At 38.7% G+C, this 18,444-nt stretch overlaps 1 protein-coding gene across 1 annotated transcript in view; it reads left to right on the forward strand.

Moving 5' to 3' along the window:
- RAD23B (RAD23 homolog B, nucleotide excision repair protein) overlaps positions 1-17,800 on the forward strand; it is a 46,224-nt gene extending 28,424 nt beyond the window's left edge. The window contains exons 6-10 of the mRNA XM_028145879.2: positions 4,221-4,348; positions 6,834-6,966; positions 8,635-8,762; positions 9,458-9,631; positions 15,392-17,800. Coding sequence (XP_028001680.2) covers positions 4,221-4,348; positions 6,834-6,966; positions 8,635-8,762; positions 9,458-9,631; positions 15,392-15,505 — 677 coding nt within the window. The 3' untranslated portion in view covers positions 15,506-17,800. The remainder of the gene's footprint in view (positions 1-4,220; positions 4,349-6,833; positions 6,967-8,634; positions 8,763-9,457; positions 9,632-15,391) is intronic.
- Positions 17,801-18,444: the final 644 nt, after the last annotated feature.

Below are 18,444 nucleotides of genomic sequence, written 5' to 3' on the forward strand. Positions count from 1 at the left end.
GCATAGTCGTTAGATATTTATATAACTTACAAAGTGATCCCCCCCCAATAAGTCTTGTACTCACCTAAGCGACCAGTCTACTGACCAGTCGACCTTTTAACCATTTGCATTGGCGCAGACTGACCACCAGGGGGCAGATGCTCAATACAGGAGCTGCCCCCTAGTGGTCTGCGCTCTCACAGCAGGAGCGCTGCTCAGCTGACCAACGGGTGCCAGATGCAGCGGGGCTGTGGTGGGGCGGCGGCAGGCTCAGCTCAGGCTCCTCCCTGGCCACCTCCCGCTTCACACACTACTACCTCCCTCTGGGAATGTCTGGCTGCTGGTTTCAGCCTGCTCCCTGCTCCCTGGTGGTCAGTGGACATCATAGCGACTGGTGGAATGGTCAGACACTTAGTATATTACACTTTTATTATATAGGATGTCCCTAAGCTGTACTCACATCCCCATGACTATTTTGTAACTACGAATTGTACTTCTTAATCTCTTCACCTTTTGACCCAACCCTTCAATCCCCATCCCATCTGGCAACCATCTGTTTATTCTCTGGATCTAGGAGCTTGTTTCTGTCTTGCTTGTTCTTTTATTTTGTTTTTCAGATTTCATATCTAAGTGAAATCATATGGAATTTGTCTTTTTCTGTTCAACCTATTTCACTTAGCACCATACATTCTAGATCCATTCATATTGTCAGAAGTATATATTGAATCCTTTAAATTGTACTGTTAGAGTCAAGTGTACTTTTTTCCTTAAAGCACATAATTTTTATTTTCCAAATGAACTTTAAATGTTATTTTAACAAAGCTTGACCTGTGTATTATAAAATGTTTTTGAAATGGGTATAAAATGTTACTAAAATCTGCCTCACACTTCATCTTTATTCACTTCTAGTCTTTATTTCAGCTTATAGCCTTGTAGGTTCCCATTTATACCTTGTTGCTTATATTGTACTTGCAGTGGAAATGCCTTTTTATTCCAACTTCTAATTTTACCTACTGAATAATGTCTTTCCATCTTGTCTCCATACCTATTCTAGCAAAATCAGTTTTGTTTTTCCCTTCATTTTTCCATTCTTTAAACTGCCAACTAGAAAAACTGTAATCTCCACTGACTCCTTAGTTTCCAGTTGATTCATCTTTTATTCTGCAATCTGATTCCTCTTTGTTCCCTTCCTTGCTTGCTTGTATAATCATACACCCTCTACCAAAACGTTGGCATCATCCTTGGCCCTCTGCCTTTTGGCCTAATGAGACCAGGAGTCTTCTTCCCAAAGTCTCTGCTGCCATTTATTTGCCTTAGTTTATGTCCTTTCCTCACTGATATTCTTGAATTATCCGCTTGTAACTGGCCTATTCTCTGCCATAGTGGACTTTCTAAAAGGTAAATCTAGTAATGTCATTGTTAGTTCATTTCACAGCTCATAGTGACCTAGAAGATAAGTCCAAAGGTTCTTCATCATTACTTCTTTTTATTTTTAATTAAATATATTTTTATTGATTTGAGAGAGAGAGAGAGAAACATCAGTGATGAGAGAGAATCGTTGATTGGCTGCCTCCTGCACATTCCCTACCGGGAATCGAGCCCACAACCTGGCCCTGGACATGTGCCCAACCACTGAGCTACCCTGACTGGGCCATCACTACTACTTTAGCTCTTGTCTTGTGTTATCCATTGTCCCTAATTTTTTTGTCATTAGCCTTTGTACTTTTTTTCTTTTATTGATTTCAGAGAGGAAGGGAGAGGGAGAGAAATAGAAACATCAATGATGACAGAGAATGGTTGATCAGCTGCCTCCTACATGCCCCTACCAGGGATCAGGTCTGCAACCCAGGCATGTGCCCTTGACCAGAATCGAACCCAGGACCCTTCAATCTACAGGCCAATGCTCTATCCACTGAGCCAAACCAGCTAGGACAGCCTTTGTACTTTTAATATCTAAAAAGTATCAAAATGCAACTTGATTAATTAGGAAGCATAATTTTAAGAGACACAGCATGATTAGGTGTAGGGGCTCTGGAGTCTGACAGTCTGTGTTTGTGTCTCTGCACCATGACTTATCAGCTGTCCCAAATGGCATTAATTGGGTCTTTGTTCTCTATTTTCCCAGGCCGGGATGATTTAAACTATGTATTTTCTGATTAGGGACGAGTATATAAACCATTTGCTCTCAAGTGTCCTTGGTTAGGTAAGATAAGGTCTTGGAATTCACAAGGTGGCTGCAAGCTACCCAAACTGTTTGGCCTTGTTTAATTTTATTATCTCAGTTTCCCCATTGCAGTTGCCCTGGGATTTTCCTAGCTTCTTACTATCCTGCCACAATAGGACCTACCAGATGTGCTAATAGATTAAATGTGAAATCGGGAAAGGGAATTGAAACCACTGAGGTTTTTGATCCAAGTATTTGGATGGATAGCGGTGCTATTTATTGAAGTGGAGATCGAAGATAATAATGGGACATACTGAGGGGGAAATCTTTAGAGATCCAAAGTCATGTATTGGTATTGGTTTAGGAGTGAGTGGAATGTGAGGAAATGGACACAGTATGTGCAGACAGCTATGGCTGTCAATGGGAGAGAGTAGACAAATGGACCAGATCTTGAAAGAGGAATTGGGATATGATGAAGAGAGGCATGTTTTTGTTTTTAGAATGACATTCAAGGACATAGTTAACTTCTGATCAGGATATTAAAGTGGAAAGGGAAGGGTGGAAGATGGACAAGAAGAATAACCAAAAGACCCAGTTCTTTGAGGAGATAAGAAAGGGAATAATGGTATCCAGAACATGAGTGGAAGAAAAAGTGGCTTAAGTGAGGTAAAAGTGACATACTGAATGATAGTGCTTGATTCATTGTACCAGCTTTCTGTGGTACTTGAAATTCTAACTTTCTAGCTTTTAACCTCCTTCTCCCCTCTACTTTAATAATAAAAGGTGTCAAAGGAAAACTGAACATTTATGGCAGAGCTGATTGCTTGAAATGCTCCTCTTATTTTCAAAGTCATGTTGCTGTCCTGGGCGATCTGCTAATTCTATCCTATATTTGTGCTACATTTATACCCTATATTTGTATTGTACTTATTAAACATACTATATTAGTTTTCTATTGCTACTTACTACTTGTAATAAGTTACCACAAACTCAGTGGTATAAAACAACACAGATTTATTACTACTTTATAGTACTACTAGAGGCCCAGTGCATGATTGAATCATGCACTTGTAGGGTCCCCTACACACTTTCGCTTTCGATTGCGGTGGAGCTGGGTGCCTGTCCGCTGGTGCACCAGGCCTTTCAGAAGCCTCCAGCGTGGCGGAGGCTTCCGAAAGGCCTGGTGCTGGAGCGGACAGGCACCCAGCTCCCATGCTTTTGCTTTCGAGCGCGGGGGAGCTGGGTGCCTGTCCGCTGGTGCACCAGGCACCCAGCTCCCCCGCTTTTGATGGTCCGCAGCGGGACGTGAGCTCTTTGCCCCAGAGGCCCCTTCTGTTCCGCAGCACAGCCAGGGCGCAGATGCTGAGCTCGTGCCACCACTGGCGACGCGAGCTCAGCGTCCTGCCGGCCCAATCGGCTACCCCGGCCACCCTGAGTCCTGCCCCATGTGCCTCCCTCTGGCCCAATCGTGGGAGTAGCGGAGTGATGGTAATTTACATATTACCATTTTTATTAGGTAGGATAGGTTAGAAGTCTGACATGGACTAAAAATCAAAGGACTAAATTACTGGGCTAAAATCAGGGCTACATTCATTATTTTCTGGGGACTCTAGGGGAGGATTTATTCTATTTCCTTTCACCTTCTAGAGGCTGCCCACATTCCTTGGCTCATAGCCCCTTTGCCCATCATCATCAAAGCAGCATAGCATTTCTTACTCTGCCTTTCTCTCCATCTGTTTCTCTGATCCTCTTATCTGCTTCCCTCCTATTTTTAAGGACCCTTGTATTGGGCCCACTCACATAATCCAGGATAATTTCCCTATATAGCTGATAAGCAACCTTACTTCCCATTTGCCAGGTCATCTAACATATTCATAGGTTCCAGGCATTGGCATGGGTGGAGAGGCATTATTCACCTAGCACATACATGTTGTAGTTCATACTGTTATTCATCTTTGTATTCCCAGCACTTTAGTGCCTAAAACATTGTATATATATTCAAGAAGTATGGAGAGTGTTTGGCATTAAATGTTCTCTTTCTTTTCCCTCCTCCCACCTTGCTCTCAACTTTTTGTAGTGACAGGTCAGTCTTACGAGAATATGGTAACTGAGATCATGTCAATGGGCTACGAAAGAGAGCAAGTAATTGCAGCCCTGAGAGCCAGTTTCAACAATCCTGACCGAGCGGTGGAGTATCTTTTAATGGTGAGAAACATTTTACTTCTTCATTCTAGTTTAAGACCAAAATCTCAAAGAAACAAAGATTTGAAGGAATAGTAAAAATTCACAGAAGAATAATAATATATGCTAGATAATTTACACCATGTTTTTTCTTAGTATGCTAATGTTTTGTGTTGATAAAATGACCTCTTTAAAAGATTTTGAAAGGATTTTTAGTTACTAAACAACATAGCTGAATTGTAAAGTTAGCTATCCATTTGGAGTAGATCATTTTACCCCAATTATGTCATCCTCAAAGGCTGATAGTTGTATTTGGGGATATAGAGGAAGATTTCTTTTTTATGTAATCTAACATTTTAGTACCTAGATGTACTGTTTAAAGCAGGAGTTTCAAGTTGTTCGAAGCCCAACCCAAATTTTATTAATCACTAACTTTATAATTAACTAAGGGCCCGGTGCATGAAATTCGTGCACGGGGAAGGGCGGTTCCTCAACCCTACCTGCACCCTCTCCAATCTGGGAGCCCTCAGGGGATGTCCTACTGATGGCTTAGGCCTGCTCCCTGTGGTTCTCGGCTCTCTGTGGCGGTCTGCTTGCCCTTAGCCACCAGGGACAGGGGCAAGCAGGGCCCTGGTATCTACTCTCTGTGGGGGCCCTGCAGGGGACTGCTTGCCCCTCGCTACCACGGCCAGGGGCAAGCAGGGCCCTGCTGTCTGCTAGCTCGCTGCGGGGGACGTTCCAGCCCTGCCCCGGCTGCTGCGGGCCTACAGGCTCAGAGCGGCCTGGCTCCCAAGGACGCCTGTCCCCGGGATGCAGGCCACCTGGTGCCAGCGCATGTGCAAGCGGCCGCCCCACCCCCAGCTGCTCCGCGCCTGTGTATGCAAATTAACCCTCCATCTTTGTTGGGTTAATTTGCATAGTCACCCCTGATTGGCTGGTGGGTGTCATAGGGGTAGGGTCAATTTGCATATTTCTTTTTTATTAGTGTAGATTACTATGTAAAATAAATATAGAAATTTTAGAAATTAGGAGATTTTACTTGAGATATTCAGATAATCTGATTTACCAGGTCAAGTTGGATCCCAGGTTTTTGCAAGAGATTAGGAAAAGTTTTAGATCATAGATCTTTAATTCACTATCTTCCCCTTTCATTCACTGTTACCAGACATAGTGTTATGCATTTAATTTAACATCATGTTGCTTTCCTGGTTCTATTGACATTTGAATTGTTAGCTTGATTATAGTTGGTAGCAGCTGAGGGAATTTTAGGTAAGTTATTGTCTGTTACTAGCATAAAGGTTTTTGAGAAATAGATTGTTGTGAGCATGGACTGAAACCCTTGATTATTATGACAATGAATGTGTTACTTTTATAGATGTGGCATAGGCTAAAGTAACAGCATAGAATTTTGGAATAGCATTAGATTATTATTATTATTGTGGGTTTTTTTAGTCTTAACGTTTTATTTTAGAATTGTCTGGTGTTTTGAAGTATCATCAAAGTATTAATTTGCCCTAAATAGCATCCATGATCCTAAACTAAATATGGGAAATACAGTCCACAGTTTAACCCATTCCTTTGTTTCCAGCTTGTACTTCTGTTATAAACTCCTGTTCAGATAGTAGTTTCTGGAGAGTCATGAGCCAACAAATGCTCTGCCTGCACCAGTTATTTGCATACTCATTTGCATGTGAGATTCACCAAACCCTTTCTAAGCATATTTTTTAATCTTTTAATAAGGAGAGTCTTTAAAATGCCGGCAGTTCATTTTATTAATTAGTTTGGAATTGAGGAATCATATTGTATTGATAATCACCGTGGGTGGAGGAGTAACATTAACTACATTTCAAGTTCTCAGTAACTACCTATGGCTAATGGGTATTTTATTGGACAGCAGAGCTATAGAAAATATTTCCATTATCATGGAAAGTTCTGCTAGACAGTGCCACTGCTGCCTTATATTACAGAAATGTGGGTTCTTCTACACCAGTGGTCGCCAATTGGTGGTCCGTGAGGTCCGAAAGGTTGGTGACCGCTGTTCTACACCACACTCAGGCCATTTCTAACCTAATTTAAATATATGTAGTTTTCAGGTAAGTCTTGATCCTTTGTCCCCCATTTATTTATTAATTTTATTTTTATTTTTTTAGAGGGGGGGGCAGGGAGACATTGATTTGTCGTTCCATTTATATATGTATTCATTGATTGCTCCTTGTATGTGCCCTGACTGGGGTTTGAACCTGCAACCTTGGGATATCAGATGCTCTAACCCAGCGGTCGCCAACCTTTTGGACTTCTCGGACCACCAGTGGATCGCGGGTTGGAGACCACTGCAGTCTAACCAACTGAGCTACTTAGCTGGGGCTTGAGCCTTTACTTTTAATTGAAGCATACATCTCTTTGATGCTTTTGAAAATTAGACAAGGATATTAAGTATATTAGTAAATCTTTTACTCTGTATAATATTTTAAATGATGGGATATTTTAAAGCTTGGAAATTGTATTATAGGGAATTCCTGGAGACAGAGAAAGTCAGGCTGTGGTTGATCCCCCTCCAGTAGCTACTACTGGACCTCCTCAGTCTTCAGTGGCTGCAGCTGCAGCAACTACGACAGCAACAACTACAACAACAAGTTCTGGAGGTAAAGTGGAAGCTTTTGGATGGGAAGGAAATGGTCCTGAATTTGTACTGTAAAGTAATTTAATCTGAAGTATTTTGAGGTGAGGTTTATTCCCAGAGCATTTGGATAAATCCTAAGATATTCTTGCTTGTATTCCGCATTATTACTGTCGTTTTGGTAGAGAGACTACTCTAAGGAAGAGATACTTCCCAGTTTGCATTCCTTGTTACATTCTGAAGCCACTTCGAATGGTTTACTCACCTTGTATTCTTTCTCTCCTTATAAATGTCATTGAGTATGTATAATTCCAAAACCAGTAGTATCTTAGTGGTTATTATACAACCAAGGAATTAAAACCTCAAAAGGTTTAAAATCTTGTGTCTAGAGGTGAAAGCAAACTTGAATTCAAGTGTCTATTGGCCAATACCCACATTTCCATTGCCAAAAGTTTGACTACAAAGCAAGGCCTGGAGCCTTTGGTAGGCCCAGGAATTCGTGTTCTCCTTCATTCTTTCTTCTGTGTATTGAGAAAGTATTCAAACAGTTAATTTTGAAGAGGCCATTCATTAATGCATATTCTAGCTCTAATTACAGCAGTCAATTCTGGTTGATAAAAATTTCTAAGCACCTTGTATACAGTCTCCCAGAGGACAGGACAGACTTGTCATTTCTAGAGAATTAGCATGGGAATGGAAAGAGGATGCTGTCCCATTCACTAGCACTTAATATTTTCATTATTCTTAATAACCTCAAAACAATTCTTTTGTATCTAATTTTTTATTTTGTATAACATAACCAGACAAATACCACCCCCCACACACACAAAAGTCACAAGTTCTAGATCTTATACCTTATTTGGCATTATTAATATTATTATAAAGGGATCTTGGACCAAGGAGTTCTAAATATTATTACTAGATTGTCTTGTGGCTTATCTCAAGTTTTTATAGATTATAAATATTTAAAATTTGATGGAAATAAAATAACCTTCCAACATAATTCAGTTTGTGTTAATAAAACTCCATCTGATCTGCAAACCTAAACTCCTAACTTTTAATTATTAAATACAAGGGCTGGCAAAAATAGGTTTACAGTGTGAGTTTATGAAATACAGCTTATTCTTTTTTAAAAAATTTTTTTATTGATTTCAGAGAGGAAGGAAGAGGGGGGGAGGTAGAAACATCAATGATGAGAGAGAATCATTGATCGGCTGCCTCCTGCATACCCTCCACTGGGGATCGAGCCCACAACCTGAGCATGTGTCCTTGACCGGAATCAAACCTTGGACCGGATCCTTCAGTCCTCAGGCTGATTCTCTATGCACTGAGCCAAACCATCTAGGCCAGTTTATTCTTGTATTATTATTAATTTGTATTTCTTCATTTGTAAACAATTGTAAAACAATTGTAAACCTACTTTTGTCCACCCCTGTTACAAATTTCCCAGGAATTCAAGCTCAGTTTGATTTTGGGTTTTTGTTTGGTTTTTTTCTTAGTCCTGCTATATATTTTTCTTAATAACTTTTAAGCAACAAGAACAACTTTTAGTGCTTTTTATTTTTGATAGAGCATGCAAAGCACAAGACCTCGGTATTGTTACTTTCAGTGTCTCTGTCTAAATTATGATTGAACCAGTTCTTTGTATATGTAATTAGTACTTTTGTTTAACAATGTTTTATGTATATTTTAGGACATCCCCTTGAATTTTTACGGAATCAGCCTCAGTTTCAACAGATGAGACAGATTATTCAACAGAATCCTTCCCTGCTTCCAGCATTGCTACAACAGATAGGTCGAGAAAATCCTCAGTTACTGCAGGTGACTATTTAACCATAGTTAACTTCAGAAGTGGGTTTAGAGTACAGCGTATTTTAAGACCATGAGCACCCCTTTCCCCTCCACCAACTCTAAACCATTCTAAGCTACTTTCGGTAGAATATGCTACATAGATAGATGTACTAGAAAAAGAGTTGGGGATGGAGGTTGGATTAATTTTAGTTGCTCAAATGATAAATTTGGGAATCACCTTATTAAAGAATCTGAGAAACTCTTCAGCAAAGAAACTTTTAACTTGTCTTTTTTCCTAAGCTTATTAGTAGAGCTTCGCCCCTTAGGAAACATACTTGCGGGCTTAATTAATGCTTAGGTCACAAAGTATTTGAGTTTGGTACATCATTGTACTGCCTGCTAGCGTGGAAGACATATGTAAGTTCTCTTTCCTCTTACAGTCATCAAGTGGTTTTTTAGTATTGCTTTATGTTTTGACAGTGTACATTTATGAAAGAGAATTTGAATTCTCTTAATTCTTCATTGTTTATCTCACTCAAAAGAACTGAGCTTCTTTAATAATGTGCTAGGAATCATATCCCCATAAAAACTTAATAATCTAGAATTAATCTAAAATATTACAGTTGCAAAAGTTATAGCTTCTTTCTTATTTGTATTTAGAATTCTTTTTTCCTGAAGATACTTTATATCAATGTATTTTTTTTCTTCTGTCCTTCAAATCACAGCAAATTAGCCAACACCAGGAGCATTTTATTCAAATGTTAAATGAACCAGTTCAAGAAGCTGGTGGTCAAGGAGGAGGAGGGGGGGGAGGAGGCAGTGGAGGAATTGCCGAAGCTGGAAGTGGTCACATGAACTACATTCAAGTAACGCCTCAGGAAAAAGAAGCTATAGAAAGGGTGAGTTTAAGTAAAACTAACAATTCAGTTCGTCAGACACAACAGTCACCTTTCCAATGCTCAGTGTTCACAGGGGGCTCGTGGCCACTGCATTGAATAGCACTGATCTATTTCCATCACAGGTGGAGTTCTTTTAGAGCGGAATAGAGCATTGTTGCCCCTGGGGATTGCTGGAAAGACAGACTTCTCAGGCCTGCTCTCCCATCTTGTTCTTTGTGAAGCCCAGGGACCAGCAGTGAATACCATTCTAACATGAAATAGTTGTAAATATATTAAGAAACTAAAAATTTCATTGATGTTTTAAAATTCAGGCAGAAAATGGTCTTTAGGAATGTGCCCAATTTAAGATGATCCATTTTTAGATTTATATTCCAGATTTTTTAATTTCACTACTGTCACTAAAATCTAAAGTGTGTATAACATACAGTAAATATCAGACCCTGCTATCCTGAATCTCTTCTCATCTTACCAGGGCGACCAGTGTAGGTCATGGCACTGTAATAACCTGGTTTTTGTGATACTGTGACTAGTCATTCTTTCTCTGGCCCCATTGTTAACATTTATAAATAAGGAATCATAATACTTGCCTGTTTCACAAAGTGTTCTGAGATGAAAATTCAATATAGTGCATTTTAACTTAAAAAATCATCTGGACAATAATTTGTCCTTGTTTATGATATAAACATATCAAATCAAGTGTTTAAGGTTTATAATTAGATATTTCTTAAAAGATACTTTATATATCAGGCTGATATTTTTCCCTCTGAGTAAATGACACTTTCCTCAATTGTTCTATAGCAACTTTTTTTTTTTTTTTTTTTTTTTAGGTTAGGGTTATCAGTTCTTGATTTCTGTGTTGGAGAAGTTTTCTCTTGTTGCTTGCTTTTAATTCAAACTAAAAGAACATTGCCTAATACAAGGTTAAAAGATTTACTTTTGTCTTTCCTCTGAAGCGTTTATACTTATGTTGAGATTTGTGATTGATTTTGAGTTATTTTTGTTTATGGTGGTTAGCTACATTTTTTTGCATCTGACTATCCAGTTGCCTCAGCACCATTTATTAAAAATACTACTTTATCCTCACTAAGTTGTCTTGGCATTCTTATTAACAATCAATTGATAGTGTGAGCGTTTATTTCTGGGCTCTCAATTCTGTTCCATTGACCTATATGTTTACTCTGTTAGTACCTCACTCTTTCTCTTTTTTTAATTCTCACCTGAGGATATGTTTTTACTGATTGTTAGAGAAGGAAACATTGAACAGTTGTGTGCCTTATGCACGCTACTGGGGATCAAACCCATGACCCTTCGGTGTGCAGACGATGTTCCATCCAGCACCAGCCAGGGCCTCACTGTCTTGATTACCTACTGTTGCTTTGAAATCAGGAAGTGTGAGTGCTTCAATTTTGTACTTCTTCCTCAAGATTTCCATATCAATTTTAGGACCACGTTCATTTCTGTGCCTTCTCTCTCCCCAAAACTTGCTGGGATTATGATAGATATTATGTTTTTGTGTAGATCAGTTTGAGGAGTATTGCCATGTTAGTAGTATTAAGTCTTAGCAAGCCATGAACATGGGATTTCTTTCTATTTATTATTAGACTAGAGGCCCGGTGCATGAAATTGGTGCACAGGGTGGAGGGGGTCCCCTCAGCCCAGCCAATCCTGGAACTCTGGCTCCTAATCGCTCACCTGCCTGCCTTCCTGATCACCCCTAACTGCCCCCCTTCCCCCGGCTGCCAGCCAGGTCACCCCCGACTGCGCGCGCCCCCTTCCCCCCCCCCCTCCCCGCCAGCCTGGTCGCCTCCAACTGCCCCCCTCTGCTGGCCTGGTCACCCTTAACTGCCCTCCCCCACCCCCACCGGCCTGATCACCCCTCACTGCCCCCCCCCCCACCAGCCTAGATGCCCCTCACTGTCCCACCCCCACCCCCCCGCCAGCCTAATCGCCCCTAACTGCTCCCCCTACCAGCCTGGTCGTCCCATGCAGTCTACTGTTCAGTCATTTGATCATCCCTCACTAACCCCCCTGCCAGCCTGGTCGCCCCACACAGCCTGCTTGTTCAGTTGTTTGGTTGTCCCTCACTAACCCCCTTGCTGGCCTGGTCGTAGACAGCCATCTTGTGAGGGCATGAGGGTCAATTTGCATATTGCCTCTTTATTATATAGGATTTTCTATAATATCTTTCAGAAATGTTCTATAGTCTTCAGTTTGTTCTTTTTGTGTTAAATTTATTCCTAACTATATTTATTGTTTGTGATGCTATTATAAGTGAAAGTATTTTCTTTCTTTTTTCTTCAATTTTTTTTATTAAGGTATTATATGTGTACATATCTTACCATTGCCCCCCGAAAGTATTTTCTTAATTTCATTTTTAAATTATTCAGTTTTAGTTATATAGAAATACAATTTATTTGATTTTATATCTTCCAACCTTCCTGAACTCATGTATTGATTCTGATCATTTGGGTGTGTTCCTTAGGATTTTCTATGTGAAAGATACCATTTGCAAGTAGACATGGTTTTACTTTTTTTCTAATATGGATGCATTATTTATTTGTTTGTTTTGTGTGACTAATTGCTCTATCTAGAGCCTCCTGAGTATTGTTGAAGAGAAGTGACGAGGGCCAACATTGCTTGTCTTAATCTACAACTTCCAAGGAAAATATTTCAGTCTTTCATTATTAAGTATGATGTTAGCTATGGGTTTTATTAAATTCCTTTTATTGGGTTGAGGAATTTCCTTCTACTTCTAGTTTGTTGTGTATTTTTATCACAAAATGGTGTTGGATTCTGTCAAATGCTTTTTGTGTGTTTATTAAGATCATCATGTAATTTTGTTCCTTTTCTTGTTAATATACTTTATTATGTTGGTTGATTTTTGTATGTTGGAGCAACCTTGTATTTCTGGGATAAATCCCACTCAGTTATGGTGTACAATCCTTTTTTATGTTGCTGGATTTGGTCTGCTAGTACTTTGTTGAGGATTTCTGGATTTACATACAAAATATAGGTCTGTAGTTTTCTTGTGTGTATGTCTGGTTTTGGTATCAGTGTAATAATACTGGTCTTATAGAATGAGTTTGGGAAATGTTCCCTTTCATCTCTTTAGAAGAATTTATGAAAAATTGATGTTAATTTTTCTCTAAATGATTGCTAGAATTCACTAGTAAAGTAATCTGGGCCCAGCTTGTCTGTTCAGATTCCCTGTTTCTTCTTGAGCCAATTTTGGTGGTTGTGTTTTTGTTGGTTTATTTTTTTTTTTTCTGTTGTCTTTCTAGGAATTGTCTATTTAATCTTTTATCTAATTTGTTCATAATATTTCCTTAATAGTTTTTATTTCTATAAAAATATAAATGTTTTCGCCTTAGCTGGTTTGGCTCAGTGGATAGAGCATCAGCCTGTGGACTGAAGGGTCCCGGGTTCGATTCCGGTCAAGGGCACATGCCCGGGTTGTGGGCTCCATCCCCAGTGGGGGGGTGTGCGTGCAGGAGGCAGCCAGTCCATGATTCTCTCTCATCATGGATGCTTCTCTCTCTCTCTCTCTCTCTCTCTCTCTCTCTCTCTCTCCCCCCTTCTCCCTTCCTCTCTGAAATAAAAAAGAAAAAAGAAAAAAATATATAAATGTTTTCACATTTATTTTTTTTAAATATATTTTATTGATTTTTTACAAAGAGGAAAGGAGAGGGACCGAGAGCTAGAAACATCGATGAGAGAGAAACATCGACCAGCTGCCTCCTGCACACCCCCTACCGGGGATGTGCCCGCAACCAATGTACATGCCCTGGACCAGATTCGAACCCGGGACCTTTCAGTCCGCAGACCGACTCTCTATCCACTGAGCCAAACCGGTTTCAGCTTCACATTTATTCTTTTTTTTTTTTTTTTAATATATATTTTATTGATTTTTCACAGAGAGGAGGAGAGAGGGATAGAGTCAGAAACATCGATGAGAGAGAAACATCGATCAGCTGCCTCTTGCACACACCCCACTGGGGATGTGCCCGCAACCAAGGCACATGCCCTTGACCGGAATCGAACCCGGGACCCTTGAGTCCGCAAGTCGACGCTCTATCCACTGAGCCAAACCGGTTTCGGCTTCACATTTATTCTTGATTTTAGTAATTTTAATCCTCAGCTTTCTCCCCCCGCCCCCCCCCCCCCCTTTTTTTTTTTGTCAGTATTTTTGATCTAAAGAAAAAAACGCACACTAACTTGGATTTATTGTTCTAAGTTTCCATTTTATTTATTTTCTCAGTGATCTTTATTATTTCCTCTGCTTGCTTTGAAATTAATGTTTTCCTTTTTATAAAATATTTTTATTGATTTCAGAGAGAGGAAGGGAGAGTTAAAAGTATTTTCCAGTTTCCTTTGTGATTTCTTCTTTAATCCGTTGGTTATTTTGGATTTGTTTTAATTTCTACATGCTTATGAATTTTTCAAATTTCCTTCCATTATTGATTTCTAAGTTCATTCCATTGTGGTCAGAGAGCACATTTTGTATGATTTTAATCCTTTTAAATTCATTGAGGTTTCTTTTATAGCTAACATGGTCTTTATGGAGAATATTCATGTGTACTTGAGAAGGATGTGTAATCTTGTTTCTATCCTCTTTCTAGTTGGTGCATCCATTATTGAACGTGGGGATATTGAAGTCTCCAACTATTGTTGAATTGTCTTTCTCCCTTCAATTCTGTCAGTTTTTGTTTCATGAATTTTGGAACTTGGTTATATATGTGTATAATGAAGTATTTCTGATGTTTTATCATACTAAAATGGTCTTCGTTATTGTCTTAAAGTCTGCTTTGTCTGGTATTAATATAGCCACTTCAGATCCTTTTTTGTAACTGCTTGTATGGTATATGTCTTTTTTCATCCTTTTCCTTTCAGTATATTTGTGTCTGAATCTAAAGTGTGTATCTTATAGAAGCTTATGGTTGGATTGTGCTCTCTCTCTGCCTTTCAGCTAGCCCATCTTTAATCTGAATAAGACCTAAGTAACAAAATCATTTAAAGTTTTTCTCCTTTTGTGGATGAATATTCATGCTGAACTGGGACTTGTGCCCAGTTTTTTAGGTCATTTCTTGATTGAGGCAGTTTAGAAGAGGGTTCATAACATTGGCTGACAAACTAATAGTATCTAGTGAATAAGATCATTGACCTTAGTTTTTCAAGGCTTTACTGAGTAGTTACAAGTGATTTCTAATAGATCAGGAAAATGAAAGTGGTTTGTGTCACCATTTACAATGCTCTAAAAATTAAGCAGATAAGAATAGAACACCATATGTCTTTATCTCAGAAATATTATGTAATATTACTAATTGATCACTTGTTTTTCTAGTATGAGGTGTTTCATAAGGCAAGGAGATTGAAAATGATATTTGACCCTAGTGAAGAATATGACTTGCTTTACAAATAATTAGGTGACATAGTTAAACTTATTTCCATTTGTTCTCATCCATATCTTCACCCCTCAAATACTAAAAGCCATTTAATTTACAAATTTCTTATTTTTAAACCGCCATAGTAAGCAGATAATTTTTAGTGTTAATGCTAGTAGTTGTTAGTAAAGTATCTGTTAGTCGAATAGCTTTAACTAGGAACAAATAATTTTGTAGGTGGTGGTTAAAGGAAAGAGTGTAGGTTCCATTTGATCCCTTCGGTTGCATAGGGATGGATCCATGTAGAATTCTCAAGAGCGTTTATGTCTTTTACAGTAGTGCTGTGCTGGAATGATAAATTTTCTTTCTTTTCTTACAGTTAAAGGCATTAGGATTTCCTGAAGGACTTGTGATACAAGCATACTTTGCTTGTGAGAAGAATGAGAACTTGGCTGCCAATTTTCTTCTACAGCAAAACTTTGATGAAGATTGAAAGGGACTTTTTTTTTTTTTTTTTTTTTTTTAATCTCACACTTCACACCAGTGCATTACACTAACTTTGTTCACTGGATTGTCTGGGATGACTTGGGCTCATATCCACAATACCTGTATAAGGTAGTAGATTATTGGGGGTGGGAGGGAGGGATCTAGGATAAATACAGTGCATGTCTGCTTCAATTAGCAGATGCTGCAGATCCACACAGTGTGTAAAATAGACAACCAAAAAGCAGCTTTTGCAGGTCTCTATCTCTTGTATAAAACAGTAGGTAACTTCCTAGGTTTCACTCTTTTTAGTGTACTAGATCCAGAAATTTAGTGTAATGCCCTGCTTTATATTTCTTTGACTTAACATTGGTTTCAGAAAGAATATTTGCTACCTAGAATCTACAGTCTCTATTTCATGGCAACACTGGATAATGGCTTTATGAAATTGAAACAAATTTGGAACAACTGCAAAGAAATGCCAAATAATTGATGGTTATTGCTGCTTCAAATAAGTATAAAATTAATGTCAAGAAAGCCCATTCTTTCATGTTAAATACTTGGGTTGGGGTGGAAAAGAAGGGGAACCTTTTCTTAAAGTGAAAATACTGCTATTTTAAAATCTCTTGATCGTTGAATGTGAGACCCTTCTGACATGATTTGAGAAGCTGTACAAGTATAGGCAGAGTTACTTTCCTGTTTACATTTTTTTGGTTTGTTTGGGGGAAAATTGGTAGGTGTCTAATTACTGTTTACTTCCTTGTTATATTGCAGTAAAAGTTTTAAAACACCATTGCATGTTTGCTTTTGATGTATCCCTTTGTGGAATTAGCACTTTGGGCCCAATGGAGAAATGCAGCGCTCACTCCCTCGTCCCTTGCCTCAGCAGAACCGTGCTTGTCACCAAGTTGTGAGTTCAAACTGCTGCCTTTCTTAAACCCACACAAGGCTGATTCAGTTCAAAATTAATGCAAATGTTTCAAATCTGGGTTTCTGATACTTGTAAGTGTTTTCTCTTATTAGATAAGAATGTATGGCCATTAAATTGCTTTCAAAAAGAGAAGGTGGACAGAACTATAATCCAGCATCTTTTATTTGAAAGACTAAGGAAATCTTTTGGATGGGTTGGGAGATGAGGCTGGGAAAGTACTTCGGAAAATATACAATCAAGATATCTCGTAGCATATTAAAAGAAAACTCTTAATAGCAGTGTTGGCTTTTATTTGGATTTTTTCATCTCAGTTTTTCTTTGGAATCTTCTTCATTGGCATTGTTATTTGATCATAAAGAGGGGGCAGATGTCTACTTGTTCAGTTTTCCAAATCTATTTTCCTAACTATAAACAAGACTTTAAATAAATTTTTTTTCCCGCCATCTGATACTGAATTAAGAAGATGAATTTGCACAGATTTCTCCCTGCGTAATCTCTTGCAATAATCCTTAGCATCGTTTGGTGATGACTTTTAAGCTTTTACATCACTCACTCATAACCTATCTCATTTGAAAATAAATGAAATCATGGTTTCTCCCCACAATGTTAATCATGTGACTTAATCTTCATGTGTTTATTCCGTAAACTCAACAAGCCTTTGGACTTTGTATTACCTGTATATTTTATAATGAATCATGCAAAATATCTCAGGAGAATAAAACGAGAATTTGTAAATATGTTCCCTCTTTCAAGACAGAGGAGTTGGGAAGAGGGGTGGCATTTCTGGTTGGATCATGAAATACTTTATTTTATGACATTTTATCTGCTACCTGATTGCTCACAGATAGCGAAAACTGGAAAAAGGATAAAAAAAAAACACGACAGCAGCCTCTTCCTTACTCTGGAAAGTGACAGCAGAAGTTGGTGGCATGGAGCTTTTGTCCTTGGACAACAAAACTACATAAGTGGGATTAATGATTACCGGAGGACAGTTCAGGCCAAGTTTTGACCATTCCTTGTTTATCTGCTTAAAGAACCAGACAAGACACTATGAAAGAAATAGGCTTTTTGAGACCTTTTGTTGTCTTTTAATTTGCAAACAGTTTTGGTAAATCTCTTAATGTAAGTGACTTATTTGACTTTGGAATTTTGCATTTGAGGTATGTCATCTATTCCTTGAAATGTTTTTATTGTTTAGTTGCTCTGTGGAAAATGTGAGGAAGCTTGCGTTTATATTTGTTAAAATCTTACTGCCATCCCCAAGTCAAACATGTCTTTACATTGTTTAAAAAATACTGAAGTGTTCCATCGAATAATTTTTTTCCTGTACTAGAAGGCTAGGATTCTAGACAATTATAAAATATTTTCAATACATCCAACATTGCATTTCTCATTTTTTAAGTGATTTTACCATAAAATGCAAGATTGAAAGTTGCCAATGCCTCTCTCACCGATCCTGTTTTCTTCAGTGAATGGTGAAGGCAGCATGTAGAAGGCCAGGCACTAGCTCGGTTTTATTGGGTCTCCTGTTTGTTTTTTCAACTAAATGATCAATATAAAAATGGGATACCTTAATGGAGTGTCAGTCAAGTTTCATGAGGATTTTGAGAGATTTCAGTATCCATACTTCATGTCTTAGAGCAGCCAGCCTAAGACTGCTACCAAATATTCAACCAAATGCCAGCTGTTTCAGGGAGTAAGGGCTTCCTGACCAAGTCTGTACTTTGGTGAGTTCCCCACCACGAGGCTCATTTGTCTCTTCAGTTGACCTCCCCTGTCCATTTTGTTTCACTTCATTCTAAGCCATGGGCTGGCAAAGTACAGCCCATGGGCCAAACCTGGCTCGCTGCCTGTTGAATGTTCTGTAGCTAAGAGTGGTCTGTCCTTACATTTTTAAATGGCTTAAAATTTTTTTGGTATAAAAACTACTCAAATTTTAGTGTCCATAAATAGTTGGATTGAAACACAATCATGCTCATTTGTATATATTATCTATAGCTACTTTTGTGCTACAGAGG

Source organism: Eptesicus fuscus, chromosome 15, assembly GCF_027574615.1.
Source record: "Eptesicus fuscus isolate TK198812 chromosome 15, DD_ASM_mEF_20220401, whole genome shotgun sequence".
Classification (NCBI taxonomy): Eukaryota; Metazoa; Chordata; class Mammalia; order Chiroptera; family Vespertilionidae; genus Eptesicus; species Eptesicus fuscus.